General features: G+C 41.7%; 1 protein-coding gene across 1 annotated transcript in view; it reads right to left on the reverse strand.

Moving 5' to 3' along the window:
* Positions 1 to 23,854, reverse strand: part of LRP8 (LDL receptor related protein 8) — a 197,408-nt gene that overhangs the window by 66,620 nt on the left and 106,934 nt on the right. The window contains exon 3 of the mRNA XM_059821665.1: positions 9,571 to 9,693. Coding sequence (XP_059677648.1) covers positions 9,571 to 9,693 — 123 coding nt within the window. The remainder of the gene's footprint in view (positions 1 to 9,570; positions 9,694 to 23,854) is intronic.

A 23,854-nucleotide genomic window follows, 5' to 3' on the forward strand; every position in this document is an offset into this window, starting at 1 on the left:
ATACCATTATTTTTTTGTGTGTGCGCGTATGTGTATTTCTAAATACACATGTATAATTTTACCCATCTAAATGCACACACAATGGCTAGAAATGAAATCGCTGATTGTCAAACACGCTAGACATGCTTCTCCCTGTACAAAAAAAAAAGGGAGAAGCACGGTTATGTTTGTGCTAAAATGACGAGTGTTTGCAACCTCTATGCCAACACAGAGAATTCACAGTCTTCATACAATAACTTGAGTCTCGTACAACAGTACACTTCGAGAACTCAAATGACATGGTAAGATGACTACCCTAGCAGTACAAGCCAGAAAAATGGTGCAATAACTGGCATGAATCCATTCATGTGGGAATGTGCAAGCATGTGTGGTTTAACAAAGCTACTAAGCTAAGTCCTCTGTATTTTAATGCAAAGGATTCTTAACATGTTTTAATATGTTAAAATACAAGATGGAAAGGGTGAGCCGAAACCTGTCACTTCAAATATAGTCACTGACTACAGCATCCCTAGAAAAGAGGCTAGAATCTATTGCTAAAGCAAAGCCCTGATTAAGACTCTCAGCAGCTATGCAAGCTCATCGCATCCCACAAATGCACAGGGTGAAGATCCACACTACCCTCACACGTGCAGACAGCACCATCAGTGACCATGCCTCACCCCAGAGCACAATCTGACTGAAAGCATTTTGGAGACTTAAAAATCTCCAGTGCAAGGTTTAAATTACATAAATTATCTACCAAAGCATGCAGAGACTGCATATTAAACCAGTCTTAATCATGATCCTAATCCTCAAGGAAGCAGGATGGAGACCCTTATTAAAACCGCAAATTATTTCAATGGAAGTTTGTCCTGAATGAAAACACCATCCTACAACTGTAGAAATAGCGAAACAGAGGAAATATACCTATCAAGGAAAAGGTGGTGGATCTAGGAATACAATACATTATGATACTAAAACACAGAAGCTATTTAAACATGAAAAACATCAAAATAATGTCATCTGATATTCACTTATTTTCTTCACACTGTAATTTACCCATTTAAGAAAGGAGAAAAGGTTTGCTTTCTTTGCTCTTGCAGTGCAATACTGCTTCATTCAGTCAGCAAAACATTTCAATTTTCAAATTATGTTTTGCCTTTGATCCCCAGAAATTATTTCCTGTTCACATCAGCCATAGTAAGCAAACCAACTGTGATTCCCCCCCCCAATACACAAGCAAAAATATAAATATAAAAATCAGGTAATCTGAATTTCAGAAAGCAAGGAGCAAGAGAATGTATAAATGAAAGCACTAGGCAGTGAAAAGCTGCTTGAGATTTCTGAAAACCTCTTAAGTTTTTACTAGTTCAATATTTATGGCCTGTTAAATAATTACACATACAAGAACTTCACATGCTCAATTTTCATTTTCCTGCTATTCTCTCCTATTGAAATAACTGCAAGATTAATTATAGCCATAAAAAGGCAGCAAACCCTTTTATGACCATTCCTGTTTATGAACTGCATGATCACATCAGACCAATAGGAAAAATATTTAAATGCCAGAGTTTAAATCTTCATAGCAGTCAACTTGCAGAACCTCAAAGTCGATCTGAGGTACAAGAACACTGCAAATGTCAAAGCTTTCAATGCTACATGAAAAAGTTACTTTCTCGCAAGGTAACATTGCTTAAGAAAAGAACAATAAAAACACCAGAAAAGACATGATAGGTATTTTCTATTGGTTTTCCTATTGGACTTGGCCCTCCAAAAAGGTCACTACTGAGATATAAGCTCTAACCACCTCCCCTTAAGGGGAAAAAACCCATTTTGTTTTGAACAAGTATTATTTAAAACTTTTTAGCACTGCTAGAATTGGAGCACAATCATTACATACCCTATACTATACTAATTTACATCTCTAGGTAAGTAAAATGCTGAGATCACCACAGCCATGTAACCATCAAAAAGGACATGTAATTCAGTGCCCATGAGCCACAGATAAATTTATCCCACTACTAGGGATAAACGGCTAGGCTTTGCGTTCGCTGAATTTCCTTTGATGTAAAAGGATAATTTCACACTTCAAGAAAAGGAAGAGGATGCAGGAAAAACTGGATTTGGTTCCTTACCCTGTCAAAGACTTCTTGTGTTAGTCCCTATGATTTTGTGTCCTTTGGGATATTGAGGTCAACTTGGTGTTGCTCAGTAAGGACACAAATGGAGGCATTCAAGCAGTTACAGTGGTTAAGGAACCAGAGGCACTTGGGAAGCAAGTATACACTGGCTGAGATAGGATGATTAAATCAGAAGTAAAGGTACATTTGTGAGAACTTGAAGAGTTATATACACTTAGGATAAGAAGGACTTTTAAAAATCTGCACTGGACTAGATCCATTGGGAACTAGTAGTCTGCTAACAGGACTCAACAAGTCTTGCCCATCTCTAGTGTCTTGTTAAACACTTCCACTTCCATGGAGTTTTCAAGAGTCTGGAACCCTCTGCTAAGTAGACCTGGAAGCTAAGTAGCATACTAGAGACATAAAAATTAATTAATTTTGAAGTTATATTTTGGATGTGGTAAAGCTTTGACAGAGGTAAGTGAACAATGCAAAAACTGTATCCTGGCTGTAGAATTGTGTAATTTCCAATTATCTGACAAAACAGTCTGAAATGAGAGATTACATACAAAGAGAGATTGAGGGAAAAGCATTTGTTCAGCCATCAGAAGAGAAGGCTAAAGGAAGATTTTACTGCTGCCTTCAACTACAAAATGGGAGGGTCTAGAGAAGATGGAGCTAGACTGTTCTCAGACGTGCACAGTGACAGGATGGGAGGTGACAGACACGTCCTGCAACAAAGGAAAGTCTGGTGAGATACAGGGATTTTTTTCATTAATAGGGGAGGTCAAACATGAGGATAGGGGTCCACTTTGAGCAGGGGATTGGACTAGATGACCCCCAGAGGTCCCTTCTATCTTAAACTATTCCATGACTTCATGGAGAGACGACCATGGGCTGTTATAATTTTATTTTGTCTCAATAAATTTGATCACATTGACAAATCAAAGATTTCATCATTAGCCCTACAAACCAGTCTGGGCACCTGGAAAATGAGACTGCCTCTTTTGTGCCTTGTCACTGGGAGGGTCCTGTAGCTCCAGAAGTGTTTCCACATCCTGTACCTTGTCTTGTATTTGTTTTACAGATGTGGTCCTCAGCTGTTGTAATCCAGCATTGCTCCAAACGGCCCACCAGGGACAGTGATGGGGGGACAACCGCAGGGGGACGGTGACAAGACTATCAAAGCTGCTGTATTTTATGCTGGCAATAGCCAGTTAGTATAGCGGGTTAAAATGTACACCTGTACTTCTGACATTAACATCACCTTATTCAATTCCCTGAATGATCTGTAACAAATTAATCCAACAGAATGGTCTTTAATTTACATGTTCCACTGCATTTACAATCCCCCACCATCTCCCCACATATATACAAACCGATCTGCTCTTAATGTTGGGGGGAAAAAAAAAAGAAAAAAAAAAATCCTCTCTGTTACTGCCCCAGGTCCTAAAACCTGGTATCTGGTTATGCCTGGCTGATTTGGCCTAGTTTTTTCTTTTGCTACTTTAAGTTTGATGGCCCAGTCTATGTGATGCCCTGAATGAGACAGTCCACCCTTCTCCAGGATAAATTCTCCAAGGGCAGAGAACATTTTAAGTCACTTTCCACAAAAGCGCAGTGATGTCACCAAACTCACTCAGTCGTGCAGGAGATCTGTATCAAAGAAGAATAATGGAGACATAATATCCTTTGGGGTGAATGAAGAGGTAAAAGAGGACTGTGCATTTGGGGGTGAGTAATACCATCAACACAACCAACAATTACAGAATTTTGCATTTGGGCAACTTAATAGAAAATGAAGACAGAACTGACCACCACTGCGAGAGATCACACAAAGTGCCTAGGACCATGGAAGACACCCATTAAAAATGTAACTGTCAAGTTTGGGTACATCTCCCTGAACAACTTGTGACATGTACTTCAAAAATAAAAAGGATTGCATGAACTGGTACTGTATTTCAAACGAACATTCAGGGTTTGATTTTATATTCCGTTTCCATTTAAAAATCTATTTCCAGGACTGCTGCTTATTAAACCTGCCCTATTAAATCATTCCCCTATTAGATGCAGTATGAATTCAGGTTTCCCCTTCTCTTTTTCTTCCTCATAAGACCCTACCATACCTTTCTGTATAATATTTTCTGCTCTTAACTAGGAGAATGTCACATAGCTGATAAAGAAATAAGTGGTGAGTTTATGCTGCCTCCATTCCTCGAGCTCATTATATATACAATGTCCTAAGGCAAGAGTTTGCCAGCTTAGATTTTCACTTGCTCTATCCCTTGAATTTGTGTTCCCATCAATGCTGTTACTGTTTGTTAGCATTCAGTTTTATTTTTCTCTAGAGATTTTTTTGTTTAAGTCACTGGTTAAATAATCAAAATACTTCAGAGGGAAATTTAAGATTTCCTTCATGTAAAAAAGCAGAATGATTCAATACCTGTGCTGGAACAGCATTAGGTGGGTAACATTCATTTTGCTGGAGGTCTCGGTTAGCTTGGTAAGAAAAATTACTTCCCTTCCCCCTCTCTCAGCTTCAAGAAACAGGATAGGAAAATAGTGAGGAATCTTTTCATATGCATAAGCAAAGCCTGTGATTATCAGCAGTGGCTGCACCACAGCTCTAGGGTGATCACCAAGCCGCACTGGCTTGCTTTAGTGAGAGCAATGAAAAATAAGTCCAGGGCTCTGGCCATGGTGGGCTCTCCAACAGGAGAGTACGTGTAGACTACCAAAGATCTCCTGCAGTTGGCAGAGGCATGCTGCTGTATAACCTTGCAGCAAACAATTAAAAGATCCTCAGCATTTGAGCCTACCCTGAGGTCAGAAATATTTTCTGTATCTCAAAACAGCTGCCGGTGAGGTATGTGGGAGTCACAGGCGCTGGGCTGACAGAGGCACTAACTCTACTCCCACCACTTCCAGATACTCTGCTATCCTTTTTAACGATTTCTGGGGAGCTCCTTGCATACTAACAAGCTGGCACAAGGAAGATGAAATCCATTATCATTTCAGAGCACCTTCCAACGATGGCAGTTTTGCACCCACTCCAGGCTCTCCCCCACAGCAGGCACGGAGAAGCCGCAATGGCTGATGTCAAACAGGACAAGCCTGCTTCTCTCCCGGCTATTTTCTTGGCATGTATCCTGCAAGGCCAAAGTGGTTCATTTGCTTTACGTACAAGCAGCCACCCTTTCCTGAACAGAGGCCTAGTTCAAGCAATCGCTGAATCTAAAAAGGTTTTGCCAAGGAAGACGAGGCTGGGAGTTAGCATGCCCAAGTACTAACTCTTCCCCTTCCCAACAAGGAACACCACTGCAGCACAGCTAAATGGTGTTTCTTTATTCCCTCTCACCCACCATCCCATTTCTTTTCATTTATTAAGTATTTTTCTCAAACTAACTTTCTTATCTTCAATATTAAAGTCCTCCTCCCTCTCCTCCCTTCCCCAGCCTCAATTGTGAATTTGGTCCCTTCTGCCCCTTGCGGATAGCACTAATTTCTGAGTTCACATGGTGTTGCTTCTCTTGATTTAGGGGCTCATTCTGCTTCCACACAGAAAAAAAAACTTGAAAAATAATAAAACACACCTCCCCCCCAAACTGACAGTATTTCTGGTGATGACTTCAGAGAGAACAGATCCAGCCCACAAGATGCCCCTGAATAGATCAGCTCATAGAAAAGGGGGACACGCTTCTTTGAAACCTTAATATAAATTAAATGAGACAAAATAAATTCAGCAGCCAGATAATAGCACTGAAAAACTGACAGATGGCAGAACACTGAGGTTTAGTGGTAACACTCACATGTTACATGAATAATTCACTTGGACAGACCTATGGATGTGAGAGCATGTTTCGGTTAAGGATCTGGCTCTAAGAAAAATGAAGAAATATAGGCAGTTTCTTATTTGTAACGACCCATTTCAAACCAAAAGCCTGGATAACTGTCTTCCTCAAAATCAGCCCGTGCTAGAAATTAACCAACCTTCAACTAGCACCAAAACCCACAACAGGGAGAAGTCCTATAGATCTCCTCAGTTGAGAATTCAATGGGACTCAAAAGATACCCTTACAGCTACCGCTCCCAGCCACATTCAGTGGCTTGAAGAAAACGCAGTTTAAAAAAATAAATAATTGCATGAATAGCAGAAAAGGCCCCAGACATCACAGGTCCAACAGAAGACAGGCCAGCTGTAATGCCATCTTACCTATCCAACAGGAGACAGGTCATGCTGTCCTGAACATCTGGGGATAGGTAACACCCCTAGAGAGGATATTGTTAGACACAAAGCTGAGCAACTTCAGTGATCTGGGAAACAGAAAATGCAAAGTACTGTTTTGGTTTTGCAGCGGGGTTATCTATAAAGAAAAAAATGACCACAAGCTGTTACCTTTAACTGAGCATTAGAAATAGGGACACAACATCCCTAACTACTAATAAGAGATCACAAAATGTATTTAAAAAACACACCACAAAAGCATTCAGAAAATAAAAAGCCATTTAGCACGTGGTTAGATGCTGAGAAGAACTGCCTTGTTTTCATCACATTCTAACCTGGAAATACTCCTAAAATGCAACAGTCAGCATTATCAATGCTCTTAACCTCCCTAGCTTGAATGGACTATGGACAACGGCCCAACGTTGCATTAATCGAGGAATAACCCTAGATCCTGGCAGAGGTGCTGGCAATTACATGGCCTGTCTGAAAGCGATTGATTTTATAAAGCAGTTTGATCTTGCCAGAGGTGAGAAATCTCCATTTGCCAACCTGCCCCTTCCCTAGGGAAACTGTGCAGTGCAGACTCCTCCAAAGGGCTGTGCTGCATTTCTAAACAGGAAAATGAGACAGTCATATGGGCCTGCAGTCATTCCTCAGCCACAGGGAGAAAGTTCAGCCTTGTTTTCATCAGGGAGAAAGAAAATGGAACTGGAGGGAGGGACCATACAGGAATATCCAACTATACATTCTGCCTCTCGCTACATCTTCTGTCTGTCATTACAGCCTCATCTTTGCCCTTAAATAACATTTACATACCCTTTTATGTTAAGGGTACAAATTAAAAGGAAAACCTAACACTCCAGTTTCTTATTTAATAGTCCCCCAGGTTTATAACTCACTGCTGTCTTGACCAGTAGTGATAGGAAGACCTGCAAACATGTCTGAATTAACTCCACAACCAGCACCGTGCTTATGAATTACCAGGTTGATTCTGTTCCCTCACCGAGCAGATCGGATCAGCCTTTGAGATGACACATACTTTGACAAAGATACAGAAAAATCTGAAAAGAATGTCCTTACTGTGCAAATTAAAGCCTATAGCTATCAACCGTCGTAAGATTAAAACTACTTTATCTGATTAAGTGTGAACTTCAGATCTAAATAATCCTATAAAACAAGTAAAGTTCCAAAATTCTAGCTGCAGACATTTTTAAGATTTGAAGGCAAGCTTTTAATTGGTACAGAGAGAAACACTGGCTTCTCTTGTGAGCTATCCACAAGTCAGACATAGGCTTGTATCAAGTATCCCATGAACATCAAGACAAAAGTTCATGCATCCGCCACATAAAAATTGATCTATTTTGGCTAAAACTCATAACAAAGCCTAAATATCTTATGCTAAGGCAAAGCGTGGTAAATTTGCTCGAGACAGCTATAACCAAATAAAATATGGTACAGTTATGCCACAGTCTTTGAGCTGCTTTCAAAGCCCTTGTATTTAAAAGGACAAATTAAGAATTGGTCCATATAGGTACTGCTACTTTCACTAGGAATTCCCAATTCATCTGTTAGGCACGTACTACAGAATGGGAACAACCTTCTTCCTATGTCGAGGTGACACTGGCCCAGTCCCATTAGCAGCAGGGAGATGTTTCAAGGGCAATCTATTTTTCTGAACAGAACCACCACACAGAAATGCAGACTTCAGTCTCTTAGAAGGTTTCAAGCAGGAAATAAAGAAATAAAAATCACACAAACCTGAACAAATTACTTTCCACTCAAGACGGCAGTCCTGTACTGTAACAATCAGAGGCTTAGGTCAAGTATCTTTTGTGATACTTAAGTTTTAGGGCTGATTTCCCCAGAGGATGAAATAAGTGGGGGGAAAAATGGAAAGTGAAATGGCTAGAAAAGGAACGGAAGATGATTAAGAGAAATCGTCAGGGATCTTAGCACTGCATGACCTATACACAGTCCATGCTATGGCCTCTGACAAGAGATTTACAGACCGAGACTACAGGGAATGGAGCTGCTTAGTTATTCAGCCCCCCTCCAGACAATCAGGTAGGGGAAGTAGCATTAATAAGATAGCTTTTAACTAAGGAGGATGCAGGGTGAGAGACCAACACATACAGTACATAAATATGTTAATGTAGTTACTGAAGTAATTTTTTCTGCAGCCTGTATATGGCTGCAAAAATGATTCCATTTATTTTATGCAGGAGAAGCGCATTCATCTTTCTTAATTAGGGAGAAAAGTAGGACTGGTACTAGCTTAAAAATAAAAGTATTGTTAATTTTGAAGTCCTCCAAGTGCTCCGTTCTGATAAAATCCGATAAAATACTTCCTCTAAAACCGCTTCTGACTCATGGGGATATGTTTGAGAAGTACATGACTGGAAATTCAATAGAATGGCTTGTACTAGTTTCTTGGTCTGTCCAAGAGCAAATCTGTAGACATAAGTAAGCACACAAATAGAAGTCTATATATTAGTTAACATTTTCATTAAAATATCCCCAGGATTCCCTTCAACTCAACATCAGACAACCTTTCACAATTCTAGAACAATAGAGCACGAATGGACATCCTCAGAGAGTCAAAAGAACAAGATAAAATGCACTACACAAAAATCAAGCATGTCCTTGTACTGACTGAATCAATGGGTTTTTAAAAGGTGTTACCTGCAGTTAACATCTGTCATACTTACTCTCAGCTTTAGTTATTTTACATTGCTCATCTTTCATCTGCTACTTTTTTCTTCATTTGTTCTCAGAGACAAAAAAAAAATCTGAGCAATGCTCTAACATTGCAAAGTTCCTCTGTAATGACAGAAGCGCTGTCTGCAGTGATGATTAATCCTAATACGCTATCATGCAAAACACTGCAAATCTGAGTTTCCAAAAGGCCTGATCCCACGTGAGCGTGAATCTTCGTGCACTGCTGATCATGAGCCCTACAACTAGATAAACTGTAACAGCGCTAGAGATGTTTTCAATTACGTTACAGACAGAAATACAGACTAGATAGTGCTGCCTGTATCATAGTCTGGAAAACTGGTACTTTTGAAAGTTTGGAAACCATCTGATTTGAATGACCTGAATCTTTTGTGTCTTTAATTTCTGTTCTAACAGAAGCAAAAGTTGACAGATCATCCTGCAAGTGTTGGGAACACCACCTCCAATTTCTCTATGCTTTGATAAGACAAAATGTACTGAGAAACAGCACTTTTCTGTGCTACTCACTGCACGCTGCTTCTGATTCATCTGACCCATCAGGACATTCTTCTTCACCATCACATTTCCATCTGGCTGGGATGCAGTGGCCGTTGTCACAAGTGAAATCCGACTCAGCACAAGTTTTCTTTGCTGCAAGAAAAAAAAAAGTACTGGGCATGAATATAAGCAGCACAGAAGACCTCCATTGCACCCAGTCCCACTAAGGTTGATACTGATTGCCCTGTATTGAGAGAATTAATTTCACATTCAACATTGCTCCTTCATGACAGAGGCAAACAGGTATCAAAGATGGGTATTTCTTCTCTCTAGAACTCTTATCCCTCCACTATTTAACATGGATCCACTCTTTTATGTCTTTTTCCAGATATTCAAAAAACAGGGATATTCATTTTCAAAATAATTTTTTAATGCTTTTACTACAAAAAGCTGCTGCTTACATGGAACTGAAAGCATGCTGCATGATTCACAGAGCAGTAAGACAAACAAGTCTCACCTTTGGAGTACTATAATCTAAGTAATAATGTTTTTATCTATGCAATCTATTCATGGCTTTTTTAGTACATCTGTCACCATAGTAGATGATCATAAAGCACTCCTCCAAACACTAAAATCCATTTCATTAAATGTCAACCACTCTGCACAATTTGCTTTGCTTGCATTAATCTAGGGCTTGAAAAAGATGCAAGACATGAACTCAAGCAATTAATTGGCCTATTCCTCTGTGTTGGTGGTGCAACATAACCAGTGCTCTGTAATACAAATCAGCATCTTCCCACTGCAGCAGAAAGTAATCTATAGATTCCTGGCCCTTTCGGTCCCTGGCCTCTTTGTCAATGTGATCACCAGCCACTCACCGCTTTTGCAATGGTGACTTCAGTGGCTTTTCTGCTAGGAACTGGACTGAACAGCCATGCTGTGAGAGTCATGAGCAATGGCTCAGTCTCAGTGTTACCACCCTTGAAGCGCAAGTCTCTGTAGCTGACTGGTATCTAACCTTTGTTAGCAATCAATTTACAAAGGAAGTGGTGGCGGGGAGAAGATTTGTTTCTTCCCCCTGCAAAGCTGCTCACAACCTAATAGGATCACAGGAAAATTCAGGTAGTAAAGGACCTGAAGAGGTCACCAAGTCCAACCTCCTGCTCAAGAGAGGGTCAGCTCTGAGGTCAGACCAGGTTACTCTGGGTTTTATCCTGTCTGGTCTTAAAACCCCTCAAGATGGAGACAAATGCAACCTCCCTGGGCAATCTGTTCCACTGCTTAGCTGCCCTCGCAGTGACGTTGGAGCTTGATAGCTATTCCCTGATATAAGTCATGTGCACACATCATCGCTACATCAATATTTCTTCCAGCAAACATTTTCAAAGCATTACACAAATAAGCCTCCAGGGTTTGATCTTTTATTTTCCTTGCTTTTATTCTTACATGAGCTGCAGTCAGGGAAGGAGCCATGTTAAATATAGGTCATGTGCCCACACAGAAAACAAGGAGCATTCCTGTGTGAGGTGCTGGAGAGGTCTACATGGCAGAAATCAAGCATTCATGTTCTAATACGCAAAACACATAGCTTCCCTGAACAGGCATCCAGCAGGAAAACACTGCAAAGCATCACTAAGCAGCTGTACAGTCTCTCAGGATGCACTTCATAAAGAGAACATACATTTACTCCCTTTCTGTTGCTAAATGAGCCAGATTCTGGGGAAAAAAAAAAAAGAAAAAAAAAGGACAATTTTCTCTTCAGTCATTCAGAACCAGATATTAGGAACTAATACAGGAAAAAACCCCAACCCCATATGGACCAAGAGTTTTACAAGAGACCAGCAATACTAAGAATCCAGTCTGATCTTCCAAAGACATTGCACATCCATTATCAGAGGTAACAAACCTTCTCCTGAACACCTCCGGTTTGAAAACCAAAACTTGTGAAACTGGCTATCGAGCACCACTTCTGATTTATTTAATGTAAATTTGATTTAATTAATCTGCTGGTCAGAAACTCTGACCAGATACAGATGGGATATGCATGCATAAGCAAAGTCGGAGCACTCCCCTGCTTGCTGTGAAGCTGACTGGGTAAAACGTTGGTACCTGCTGTTGGGGAAGATTACGGCATCTACAAATGAAACAATCACATCTTCATCCAGAAAGCAGAGACTAGTATAATACTGGAGACATAAAGAAACTTAATTTTTAAAAGGTATTAGTTTTATACTATCTCTCTCAATGTCATAATATCTTCCCTTCCATAGGAAAACTATCCTTTGACTCATTTTCTAGAGATCTGGACAGCAACACAACTACTTTTCCACCTCAAAATAAACCTCCCCTTTTTCCATCAGCCTAACACTCTGATGACTGTTATTTCCGGGACATGTGGATGCAAGCGCGAGCGAGGGGGTCAGCCACAGAAAGGAGCGTAACAGGCATTCCCTTCAACATGGCCAACCTGCTCACAGCAGATGGTGGCACTGATTGCTTTGTTCCCCTGACGCTGCTCTTCGGCAGCACAATTAATAGCTTGCCAGGATTCACAAAAGGGGGAGAAAAACATTACTGACAGTCCCGGGGCATCACTTGGAAGGTGTTAATGTGCTCCCCGAGTGGAGCTCCTCTTCGCAAAATGAAGCTGGGCACAACCCCTCATCAGCAGCGGCCTAACTGAAAAGTGTCATCCCTGTCTGCACGCGCACCCAAAGGTCCAACAGTCCGGTGCCAGATAAATCAGCAGGATACAAATGCATTTGGTCCTTTGTTTGAACCTAAGCTGTCTAATCTCTTAAAGGAGCCGGATTAAGGGAGGGGGAGCTCAAACCTTTCTGTGATTTTTATATTTACTTCTACTATTTCTTTGTGTTTACTGTTTCTGCTTTTTATTATTTACATTTTATACACGATATTTTATTTGTTATTACCTTTCACTACTAGTACTCTCCAACACATTGGATCACGGCTCTGCAGACTGTCTTAATTCTAATAAACTCTGCTTTGTGCTACAAACAGCAACCCAGATTATTCAAACTGCGAGAATACTAAAGCACTGTCTCATTTCTCACCTCTAACGCAAGACTGGAATCACTTTATTTCCAACCAGATTCACCTTCTGGCACTCAATCGTCATGTCTCTGGGATCACAACACAGGCAGGGAGCAGTTAATTAAAATATCAGCTGTCTTTTTCTTCCTTTTTCTTTTTCAAAACAGAAAACCTTTTCTATTAATCTCCCATGTTATACACCTTTCTTCTATCAATTCTCTATTAAAAATTCATTGAGACTCACACCATAAATTGTCAGTGGTGCATTAAAATGTAAAATAAATAAATACATCCCTTTTAGACAATGGGGAGGACACAGGTTCATTTTTATGGTTTCACCTGGCTCAGAAATAGCCAAGCAAAATTAATTGTTCCCCTGAGATCCATTTCCTTTGCCGTGAGCAGCCCAGGCAGCTCTGCTCACGTCTCTTCAAAATGAACATAAACAAACAAGAGTAAGTAGTCACAGCATCCCTGCGCCTCTGCTCCTCGGGGGGCAAACCGATACCTGGAACAAGAAAAGAGAAGGCTACTGAAGCGTACACAGAGCCTTTCATCTTCTCCCCTGCTCGGATGCAGGGAGTGACACCAAAGTGACTGCCTTTCTTTTGACTCTTCCTTGATTTGCCTTTGCTACCTGCTTTTCCTTTCTCACATCTGCAGCTGGACAGATATGTCAGAAACTCCAGAGTGGGAGTCGGCGCCTGTGCGACCATGGGGCTCAGCCCCCACGGATGGCTTGGGCAGCTTTCCAAAAGAAGGTTTGGTCAAAGGAAGTCATTCCTGCTTCTCTTCTCCCAGGAAGAATGGCAAGAGGGAAAACAAAGGTTTCATCTTTATCCAGCCATGACAGAAAAATACCCTGACACACTGAGTTTTAAACTAAACTGCATCAAACCAACAGGGTCCCTCATTTTGCAAAACATCCTTTTCCTTTCCATTACTCATATCTCGTATCCTGAACTGCAAGTATGGATTCAGGGTTCATCCCTGCAGCAAATAAAAAGCAGAGAACCCAGGGAGACTGGTTTAGAATATGAACATTTATAGAGGGAATTCATAAAAAAAAGCAATCATTGGGGACATGTATAACTAGACTGGCAGAAATAAATATATACTGAAGGGAACAACTCTTGTGCTGGCTAGGAGCAGGGACTGGATGATCTAAATGTGACTTCTACCTTCCAAAAATACCTCTCTCCGAAAGATCAAATCCTTGACCCTAAAGCCAAACAGGTATATGAATCTAACTGAAAGGTCCAGGATTTATTCTTTCTTCCTCTAACAAAACCCAACATCCTCCCACCTCCCCCTAAAGCCCTCAGTCACTTCATTTAACCTCACTTAACTTTTGCTTCAAGTTCTAGAGGCTTTATGGGGCAGGACCATCTTTACAGTTACTTTTTATAAGATACCAGGCCCTCTGTGATTCAATTTCCAGTTTATGCCTCTTGCTTATTGCTGTTTTGCACATCTCTAATACTAAGCAATACACCACACTACAACAGCTTCATTTCTTGCTACTCCTAATTTTCCCAAACCAACGCACCTGAAGAGCAGAGCAAACATATTTCCTCTCTTATCATCAAGAGTTCTGTGAGAAAAGCTGTAGTTGTTCAACAGCAGCGGTGATGTAAAAGCACATACGAAAGCACGTTTTCTGATTACAACTTGCCTGTAAAGGACACTTAATACATCAAAGATCTACTTTTTTCCCCTAAGAGAATGAACCCCTATGTAGTAATAACAGACTCTAAACACAGGATTTTTAGATTAAGGGTTTTGTTCAAATTCTAGGTTGGGTATCCAAACAGAAAACCAGGCTGATGGGAGCATCCTTGAGCATTAATCCATGGAGACACCACAGACTCTGCTCTCTCCCTGTCTTTCCCCCCCTCAGTAACTGTTGGGCAATTTCCACCAATTCTGAAAGGAAGGAAAGATGTGAAAAATAAGTCTACCCGTACAAGTTTCATAAAATTGGTAGCTGAATAGAGAATAATCAAAATTACAGCTCTGCAGAGGGAGATGAGGGCAGCAAGTGGCTGTTGGGCTGGTCTGCAGCGTGTGCTGCCAGCCAGCCAGCACTACGCAGCTTCTGTACCTCATGCCCAGGGTAGGTTTATTGCAGAGGGAAGGCGGCAATCAGGGATTAAAAAGCAAATGAGCAAAAACCCCAGACACCAAACCCATTGAAAACTGGTTTAATTTGTTCCACTACCCTCATTCCTTTACACAGATTCTGTTCCTACTTTAACTTCTGAATCATCACTAGACCTCCCGTCAAACTGTGCGTCGGTTCTCATTTGCAGCCAGTATTCAGCCTTCTTATGGAAACTAGTTGCACCCAAGCTGCTGTAAAAATAAAATGAAATAAAATAAAAGGCTATACAACAAAAGTTTTGCTGTGATCCTTCTGCAGCAGTAAAATGGCACAACCATGTAGAATGTGAGAATGGGAAGATGATGGTAGGCCAGAAAAAGAAATTGAAATTCATAAAACAGGGTTTCATTTCATGCTGGGAAACTTCAATGGCAACTTTGATCAGTGGCTTATCAGAGCCGCTGACAAGACTCCATAAGAGAAGAAGAAAAGCAGCATCACACAAGTTCAGGAGCTTAACACAGACCATCGCCATCACTCAGCCCTGAGAAGTGCCAACAGCAGCTTGAAGTATAACACAGGACACAAACTAGCTCTTCCCAGAACAAAATACATCATCATTATGGCTCACTCTGCACTTCCTAAAGACCTCAATTAATCCAGTCTCACAGTGAGCAAAATACACCCTAGCTGAATCATCTGCTTGGCCCAATGAGGTTTTCGGCTCACCAAGAGAAAGGAAGGGGCTGGGCTCATTATTCACCTCTTGAGAGAGATTCTGGGCTATACAAAACTTGACAGCAAACAGACATCTTCAGTTTGTAGCCTCAGTCAACTCCTGATGGCAAACACAGCCACGAGGACATTGCAGATGCCACTCCCAAACAAAAATTCCCAGCGATACAAGAAAGCAAATTAATTTTTAATTTTTTAAAATTTGAAGTTAAGCTCATTGCAAACTTAATACGTACTCCAAAACTCAGGAAACTGTTGGAGCGGGAGACTGAGCCCTAACCACGTACTTTGTCAGCGTCCCTGCTCTATTATATAGCATATAACCTTTGGTCAGGTCATATACCCAAAGAATGACTTAGACGTCTTAAGGAGATTTGAAAATCCTAACCTCCATCTGACAATACTGCAGCCCAAGTACTCTCAATTTCTGCTGTTAAGTAACGCGGAGGAAGTGTAACAGGGAGCGTAAGACAATCCATCCTGGCGTGGTTTCCTGGTCACAACGGGCAGGCAAACAGTGCTCTGTCCCTGGCCATGCCCAGCTGCCCCAGCTTTAGGCACCCAAGGACCATGTGTTGGGAGCCCGACCCCACCGGCAGCACCTCTGCCAGGGCTACAGGGTTGGCTGCCGGCAGCCCCTCACTGCCAAATCCTCAGCACGGGCAATCCCAGGAACGTGGTGCTTTGCAGCTATAAAATGGCAACAGCTAAGATCATAGAGTTGAAATGTCAGGAAACCTTAGTGTGTGTGGACTGTTGAGTCCTTCTAAGTTTCGGATAACTAAGGACACCTTGAAGTAATGAAAGGGAATATTTAACCACTCTCTGAATCTGGCCACTTTTTGTGATGCTGCCATCTCAGCAGGCAATTACATTTATAAAGCAAGATTAATCAGATCACCTCAAACAGTTGATGCTCAGACACAGACCACAGTCCCTTTGATACTCCACCAGAAATACATTTTAAAGAAACTTCTCCCCAGGACCCCCTGAACCGGCCCCAGCAAACAATGCCTGACTGACAGAAGCCTCGTCAGAGGGTTCGGGGTGCTTGAAGCTGCTATTACAGTAACCAAAACATAAACATGCAGCTGCTGAGCCTAAACTAGGCTCTCTGATCAATCAAATCAATTAAATTAAAAGGAGAAAAAAACCTGTGATTTTCAGTAGTATCAAAGGTATCCACCTTTGTGCATTTTAAATGGTGATATGTGTAAGCCCCCTATATAGAATTATTTGAATATATTTTCATGTTTAACGCTGAGTTTAATATGAGGAAAATGGCAGCACCTAATTGCAAGCTATGGGAAGCTATGGAAAACACAGAACGCTGAAACAGCATTTTGTTTTCATGTACGAAATTAAAGTGACTTCAACTAGCAAATAAATGCCTTCATTGCTAAATTTACTCATGTAATTAAGGCAAAACTCAACAAAATTTTCCCCCAACCTGTCCTCAGGTTGCTGCTGCCATTTCAGGCTTCAAGAAGGGGCTGTATGCTCAACAGCTGCTCTGGTTTTTTCCAAACATACAAGTTGGTCTAATGAATGCTTATTTATCCCTACAGATGATGCTTCACCAGTAGTAAAAGCAGGAATCCCAAAAGAGAATCCAAGGACAAAATGACCACTTGGACTGGCGTGCGCCTTCAAGGGCATTAGAAGTCTGTAATTTCTGGTCTGTAATACTACTTGGGTATTCAAGACAAGTTCTCCTTTGGAGTTTGAAGGCTTTGGCAGGGCTCTGGGGCTTTGTCTTGGGGAGCTTCGCAGCTGGGAACAGCCTGGGCAGAGAGCTCGAGCACTGCCTCGCTTCAGGGGAACGTGCTCCACACTGCTTCCAGCAAGATTCCATCCAGCATCTGCTCCCTCCATTTTTCCTTTAGCTTTCTCAGGTTTTTTTAAGATCGACTCGTGAAGCATCAGTGAACTTTTAAGCTGTGCAAAAAACAGGTTTTGTGACAATTTTCTCATTGCTATTCTCCAGGAACCCATATCACCTCAGTATTCAAGTCTGTGGAGTTTAAAAAAATAAACAACTCCCCCCCCAAACCCACAAGGAAACCAACCAACCTCCCACCCATTCTACTTGTAAATGGGAAAATCGTGTCCTTCTGCAGAGGAAGGGGGAGGAAGGGACAGATTTTTCTACCAGCATCTTAAATACACCCCCAGCTTTGCTCAGAAATAGGCTGACAACCCTGTCCAGCCTGCAGTCACCTCTGGATGCAACCGATCAGTCTCACTGCAATGTGGCAAGCTGGCAGGTGCAAAAAAGTTCCCGCCATTCAGTGTCAAAACACGGCCACCGACAAAATCTCACTGACGCCCATTCTCATACAGCGGCAACAGTGACAAGCAGGCTGGCAAGTGTACAGACAGGGTCAGGCTTCAGAAAATGTAATTTTTATTACAGTAAAGATTATATGAGTACAAAAGAACTGTACAAAAGGACTATCAGAAAGCTTCCTCCTCTTACTTAAGAGATCTGAGGACTTGAAATGCGTAAGTCATGCATGTTCTCAGTTACAGTTACATGGACACAGAGACATCAAATGACATGCCAAAAGACACACAACAAATCTGTGGCATAGGCAAGGAACTGACCCACATCTTTCAGCCACATCTGCTAGTGAGGTATCTTAAGCTCAAGTCAAAATTTCCTCTTTACAGAAAAGAGCAGCCATCACTCTGCCGTGGAAGTTGAACGTGTTTCCAGAACTCCATATTGCTGCAGTCACGACCCCTTCAAAGGATTTGGTATGCTCCGAGTTTCCAGTTTGTTTCTAAATATTTCTTTGACTAAAGCTCATCCGCACTGACTTTTGCTGACAGAATCGCCAGCTTTGCCCGCCTGTTCTGGGTTTTGTTTTGCTTTCTTTTAACAAGCAGCAAGACATTCTTGCAAGACACAAGCTCTCGGGTGGCACCTATATGTGTGTTATTTCACAATGAAAGACATCTGCAAATTCCCCAAGAGGCACTTGACATTTTTCTGTCTATTTCTGGGAATTAAACACTAGGGGCCATATTCTACCCCAATGAAATACAACCAAAGTCCATGAATAATTATTGGCTTCAGTGGTCTCTGTGCAAAATTGGACGCAGATGTTTTTATGACACCCTATGATGTCTGTTTTCAATGTAGGTTTTATAACCCTTGCCTAAGTCAGAGTTATACGCTTCAAGGAGGCACCAATAAACACTGCTGTTCAACAGGACGGTCACAGAGATATGAAAGTGTTCCTGGGCAGGAACATGAGAAGAGTGAAAATCTCCCCAGGCTCTGAAACTTGGGAGTGATCACAAGCATTGGACTCTTCAGCCAGGCTGATACTGTGCTGCAGTCCCTGGAGTTTGAAAACTCTTGATATCCCCAAATTATTAATTGTTATACCTCTCCATAGAGAGGTTAAACGATCAAACCCCTGATGAAAAAAGCCAGGCTTCCTGAGGACAAAACACAATGAAGGCCATTTCTGCAAGCAACTATATTAAGGCAGAAAAACAGAAGTTGTTTATTCAAGTTCATGGAGCAATTTTGGTTCCCACCTACAAACATGCCTATAGCTCGTCAGGCACCAGGGAAACAGAACTGCCATACTTTAAGGCTGAATTTGCCTTCAGTTATTCAAAAAAGACGAGAAAGGAGCAGACTAAGACACGTGAACGCAGATGCTTTCACTAAGCGATGCCGAGAAGGATACAAGAAAAACGAGGCCCTCCCTATATAGTTACTACTTAAGATTTCTGGTCTATTTGAGGTTTTTAAGTATTATTCTTTTTTCATAGGTGGTGGTAACAAAATCTCCCAACACCAGTGGGGAGGATGGCAAAGAACATCCCCAAAGCCTGAAGGGCTATTATTTCTTGCCTGACTTAATGCTGTTGCATTGAAACAGTACAACACTGGAGTTCACAGGGGAGACACCATGTTGCAGAAGTTGCCTTTCACAGCTTGGATACAACATTTAAGTTCTCATTGCCTGAATTTAGTATACATACTTGTAAGGTTGAAGTACACCAAAGCAAAACATGGCACCTTCAGCAGAATTTCATGCCAAGTTTGCTGAAACTCAGATTTGCATGCGGGAGCTAAATCCAGAAGTCCCAAACTCTGCAGACACCCAGTTACGACAATCTCGTTATGCTCCAGCTGTAGATGCATGATATATGCTGTGTTTGGGGTTAAAACCAGCATGAGGCATTTCTGGCAATCCTCAACCCCTGGCTGCACGTTTGCCACTTCACTGCTAGAGCCTGCCCTCGCACAGCTGCGGGTGCATTTCGCAGCCCGGGTCACTCGGTCAACATGGGCTGTGAAAGTATAAAACACATCTGCCGGGAAGCAGCAGCAATTTCACCAGTCACCTTTGCCACCGAAAGCAGAGCAGTGTGATTACACACTGGGAGTCCCAAAAATTGCAGGCAAAATCACTTCCTCTGCAACTCAGCCTTGAAACAGCCAGAAGAGAAATATATACCATTTAAGCCCTGTTTTGCAGAACTTGGCATGGGTCCAGGCTGCATACTGCTACTACAACTCTGTGGAAAAACAGTAACCTGATATTTACACCTGCAAGCTCTGTGTTTGTAAGCACGGTAAAACACACACACATGACATTGCTATGAACAAGCATTATACATTCCCAAAAATGTGTTAGTTGCCAACAGCCCAGGTATCTCTGACCTGTAATATAAATTACCCAAATCTAATGACACACTGGAAACCCAGCAGAACTCAATGCAAAACTCTCAATCCCTAACAAAACAAAGAAAGGAAAAAACAGGAAAAAAAACAAAGGCTCTTCAAGGGTCAGGATCAATGACCTAAATCACATACTTGAAAACTCAGTCCTCTCAGTGGCAAAAGGATACCTTCTGTTGGTAGGAAACAGGGAGAGGGGACAAGAGAAGCGTAACAGATCTGGGATAACCGAGAAGGTATTGCCGGTTCTGCGCACAAATCCGTGTGGGTGGCCAGTGGGGAAAGGCGACATGGGTCTGTGCTCCCGATGAGGGAATTACATGTGTAGTAACACACCTGAGCATTCTGTTCAGCAGCCAACAGCAGGGGAAGTGAAGCTGTTACTTTGCTTGGTTCTGCTGCATTTATTTATTATTTTCAGAAAAGCAACAGCACATTTGATGTCACTTTTATACATGGTCCAGTTGCTTAATACTGGATCAATGTTTGCTCTTTTTCTCCTGTTCCTAATTTGATTAGTAAGTTGTAGGGCAAAAAAATGCAAGAAATGTTCTATACGGTTAAAAAACCCCACATGCCATGGTTTACTTTTCTGGGAGGCTAAAATACTACAACTAAAATACCCATTGCACAGTCTTGGAAGAATGAAGAGTCAATAGCAATGAAAGGAGCAGGGATTTTTCTAAAGACTTAATCCAGTGTTTTCAGCTTTAGCCTCTTTTTCCATTTGCTTTGTTTTTAGCAGAATTATGGCACTTTTTGGAGTAAAAATTTATTTCTAGGATTATTAAGAAAAGTTCCCCTGTCTGACCATGCATTCATTGTCCTGAATTCTTTCACTGCTTCAGACACCAAAAATGGAAATGGAAAATGGGAAGTAATAATTGGTATGCCACAGAAGAAAAAATATACACAGAAAATCCCTGTGCCGTAATAAACATTGCTGAAAAGCATTCTTATGTCATACCAATATGTATGGTATAGGAACCTGCATTGAATTAACTGGGTAGCAACACATCAGGAACGTCCAAGACGATAAAAAAAAAATATTAGACCCTGGTTCTTAATGATCTTTAGACAGACCAGTGCCACAGATGTCCCTGTGTATCTACCTGTAAAGGTATCTTTTCTACAGCTCTGTTAGCTGCCCTGTGAAGAAGACATTCATCGCGTCCAATGACTAATTTGCCAGGAGTCTTACTTTTTAAGACCACTGAATGAAAGCTCTGGGAATTGTAAGGGATTGCACACAAAAGCATTTTCAAAAACGTCTCCAAAGCCAGCATCATTTCAGACTGAACAGCAGGTTCATCCTCTGATCCAAGTCTGTTACAGCGGAACAGTGCCAAACAAACGTCTATTAATATTCTGCCAGGAAGCATGAGCGGATGGGCTCTTGCATTACATTAAGTGAAGTGGTCAGGTTAAGAGTTAGGCATCGGTCACGCAGTTCCTCCATTCAAGCACAAACCTCTTCACCCATCATCATGTATTGTCAAATGCTTTTGTGTATTGCAATATTAAATACTAGTACCCTGGGGATGGGAAATGAATAGGCACAACATGGAAATTATGATGCATGCAACAATACCCTTTAACCTATTAACAAGTATGACCAAGCTTACTTATGCTGAACTCTCTAATCATCAAGGCAAGAAGACATCAACAGCTACTGTGTCACACTGACAGGGCCTTCAATGGCAAGTGTGGTTCAAAGGTCCATAGGAAACACAAAGAGGCTTTGTCTTTTGATGTAAAGGACAAAGCTACCATGTGGCACAGCATCACACATGCAATTAGTCAGGAAAGTTAATACAGTAGAAGCAGATGGTGGAACCATGTCAACATTTTTAGTGGGCACATTTCCCCTTACTCTCGAGTTGCTGTGAACTAAGGTCACGAGGGAGCAGCAGGCAGATTGTCGGTAAGCCAGACCATACCAAGGATCAGCATTACCCTTTCATGTACCCGTCTGAGATACCTGTGTGCTGCCACTTCTACTGTCATAGCTCCCATCTTTCAGACACCTCCTCTCCACCGCATCCCCACGCCACAGAGTAGTGCCATTAACCTCACTGCACACGGACGGAAATTGAGGCAGAGAGAGACAAACAGTCTCTACCCCTGGTTGTGCTGGGAGATGCTGACAGGGAAAGGCATTAAAAACACACCTTCTGTGGCCCTTACACTGTTAATTTTGCTCTTTTCTGCAGCCAAATTAATTACCAAATGCTATATGAATCACTCATACAGTGCAGCTACAGGACGCATCACTCCAAAGTATTTTATAGATTTGCAAAGAGCCACTGCTCCTCTGATGCTTCTCACCTGCCAGACCTAAAGCTCAGCTTTGTCTACCACCAATCGCACTGGATGCGCAGAAAATGTAAAACCCAAACCACAAGGATCACACAAAGAAATACAATATAGGAAACGCTGTGATTTGTACAACTTTGAAGTAACAGCCCTGCACAGCCTTCAGACAAAGTCTCCTGTGCTATTATTGTCAACCAGTTCTGCCCAATTCCCCAGCTCCGTACCTCATGGATTTCAATGGTACCCAGGTGAGGATGGCAGGAGCTTTCAGCTCTGTAAGTCATTTAATTAAAAATAAAATGAACAACCAGCAGTTAGTCAAACCGCATGTATGCTCCAGCCACTACAGCTGCTGAATTCTGCAGCCCTCGGTCCAATTGGATTTCCTTTAAAGCTCCTGGCAACCCATTAATTAACACACATTATTTACAGCTTCCAGGGGCTTGAAACCATGGGATGCACTTGATGGAATTTATGCAATTACCTACAGTCAGTCCGAGCGACAGGCTCCATTCTTGGTCTTGCTTTCCTTTGCTCCCACACTCAGCCTTTTCCTTCCCCGCGGCTTGTCCACGCAGTGCCATTCGGCCTGGGCCTGCCACGGCAGGATCGGCTGCCATGGAAATGAGCAGGAGGCAACAAAGGAACCGCAAGTCTTTCGCTGGAGATGGAGGAGTTGCAAAGCAATAGCGCAGGAAGACCAAAACAAAGAGAAACCAATTTGCCTGCTGCCTCTAAACATAAACAACCCTCCCCCTTTGTGCAAGGAGATGTTGATGAATAGAGTTTTCCCTGATGTAAGAAACCAAGCCCCTTCCAGCCAAATGCAACCAGGCTAGGCGGATGGAGCAGCTTGCCTTTGGTCCTATGCAGCAGTCCATCCTTTAGTGCTTTGTGGAAAAACATCAGTAACGAGGTGATCCCAAAGTAAACCTGGAGGATGCGTAGTTTAACTTACTTAATAAGCAATACTCATGTCGTTCATACAGCAACATCAGCTACAGACAGATCTTCTCTACTTTCAGAACGACTTTTTCTTTTTTTACTCCATTGTTAAGTAGCCATGCTCATCAGCAATTCCCTTGACTTTGTAAGAAAAAAGCATCTTAAAACATACATTAGAAGGTATGATTGACAAGCATAACAAAGTCTACTGTGTCTTTGAACTGATTTCCAAAGGTGTTTTACAAGAATAAAGGGAACAAAGTTCTAAGGAACTGTGAACTTTTTACTGCTTAAGGAGTCCCACATGAACACTGCCGAAAGATCAAGTACCATAAGCCCAAGACATCCACACACATAATCCTCCCAGTGATTATTACTTTTTTTTCCCCTTATGTTTTTCTCACTATTTTTTTTTTCCATGAGGCCAGTGACTTACCTATGTAAAACCTATG

The sequence above is a fragment of the Gavia stellata genome, chromosome 10, assembly GCF_030936135.1.
Source record: "Gavia stellata isolate bGavSte3 chromosome 10, bGavSte3.hap2, whole genome shotgun sequence".
Lineage (NCBI taxonomy): Eukaryota > Metazoa > Chordata > Aves > Gaviiformes > Gaviidae > Gavia > Gavia stellata.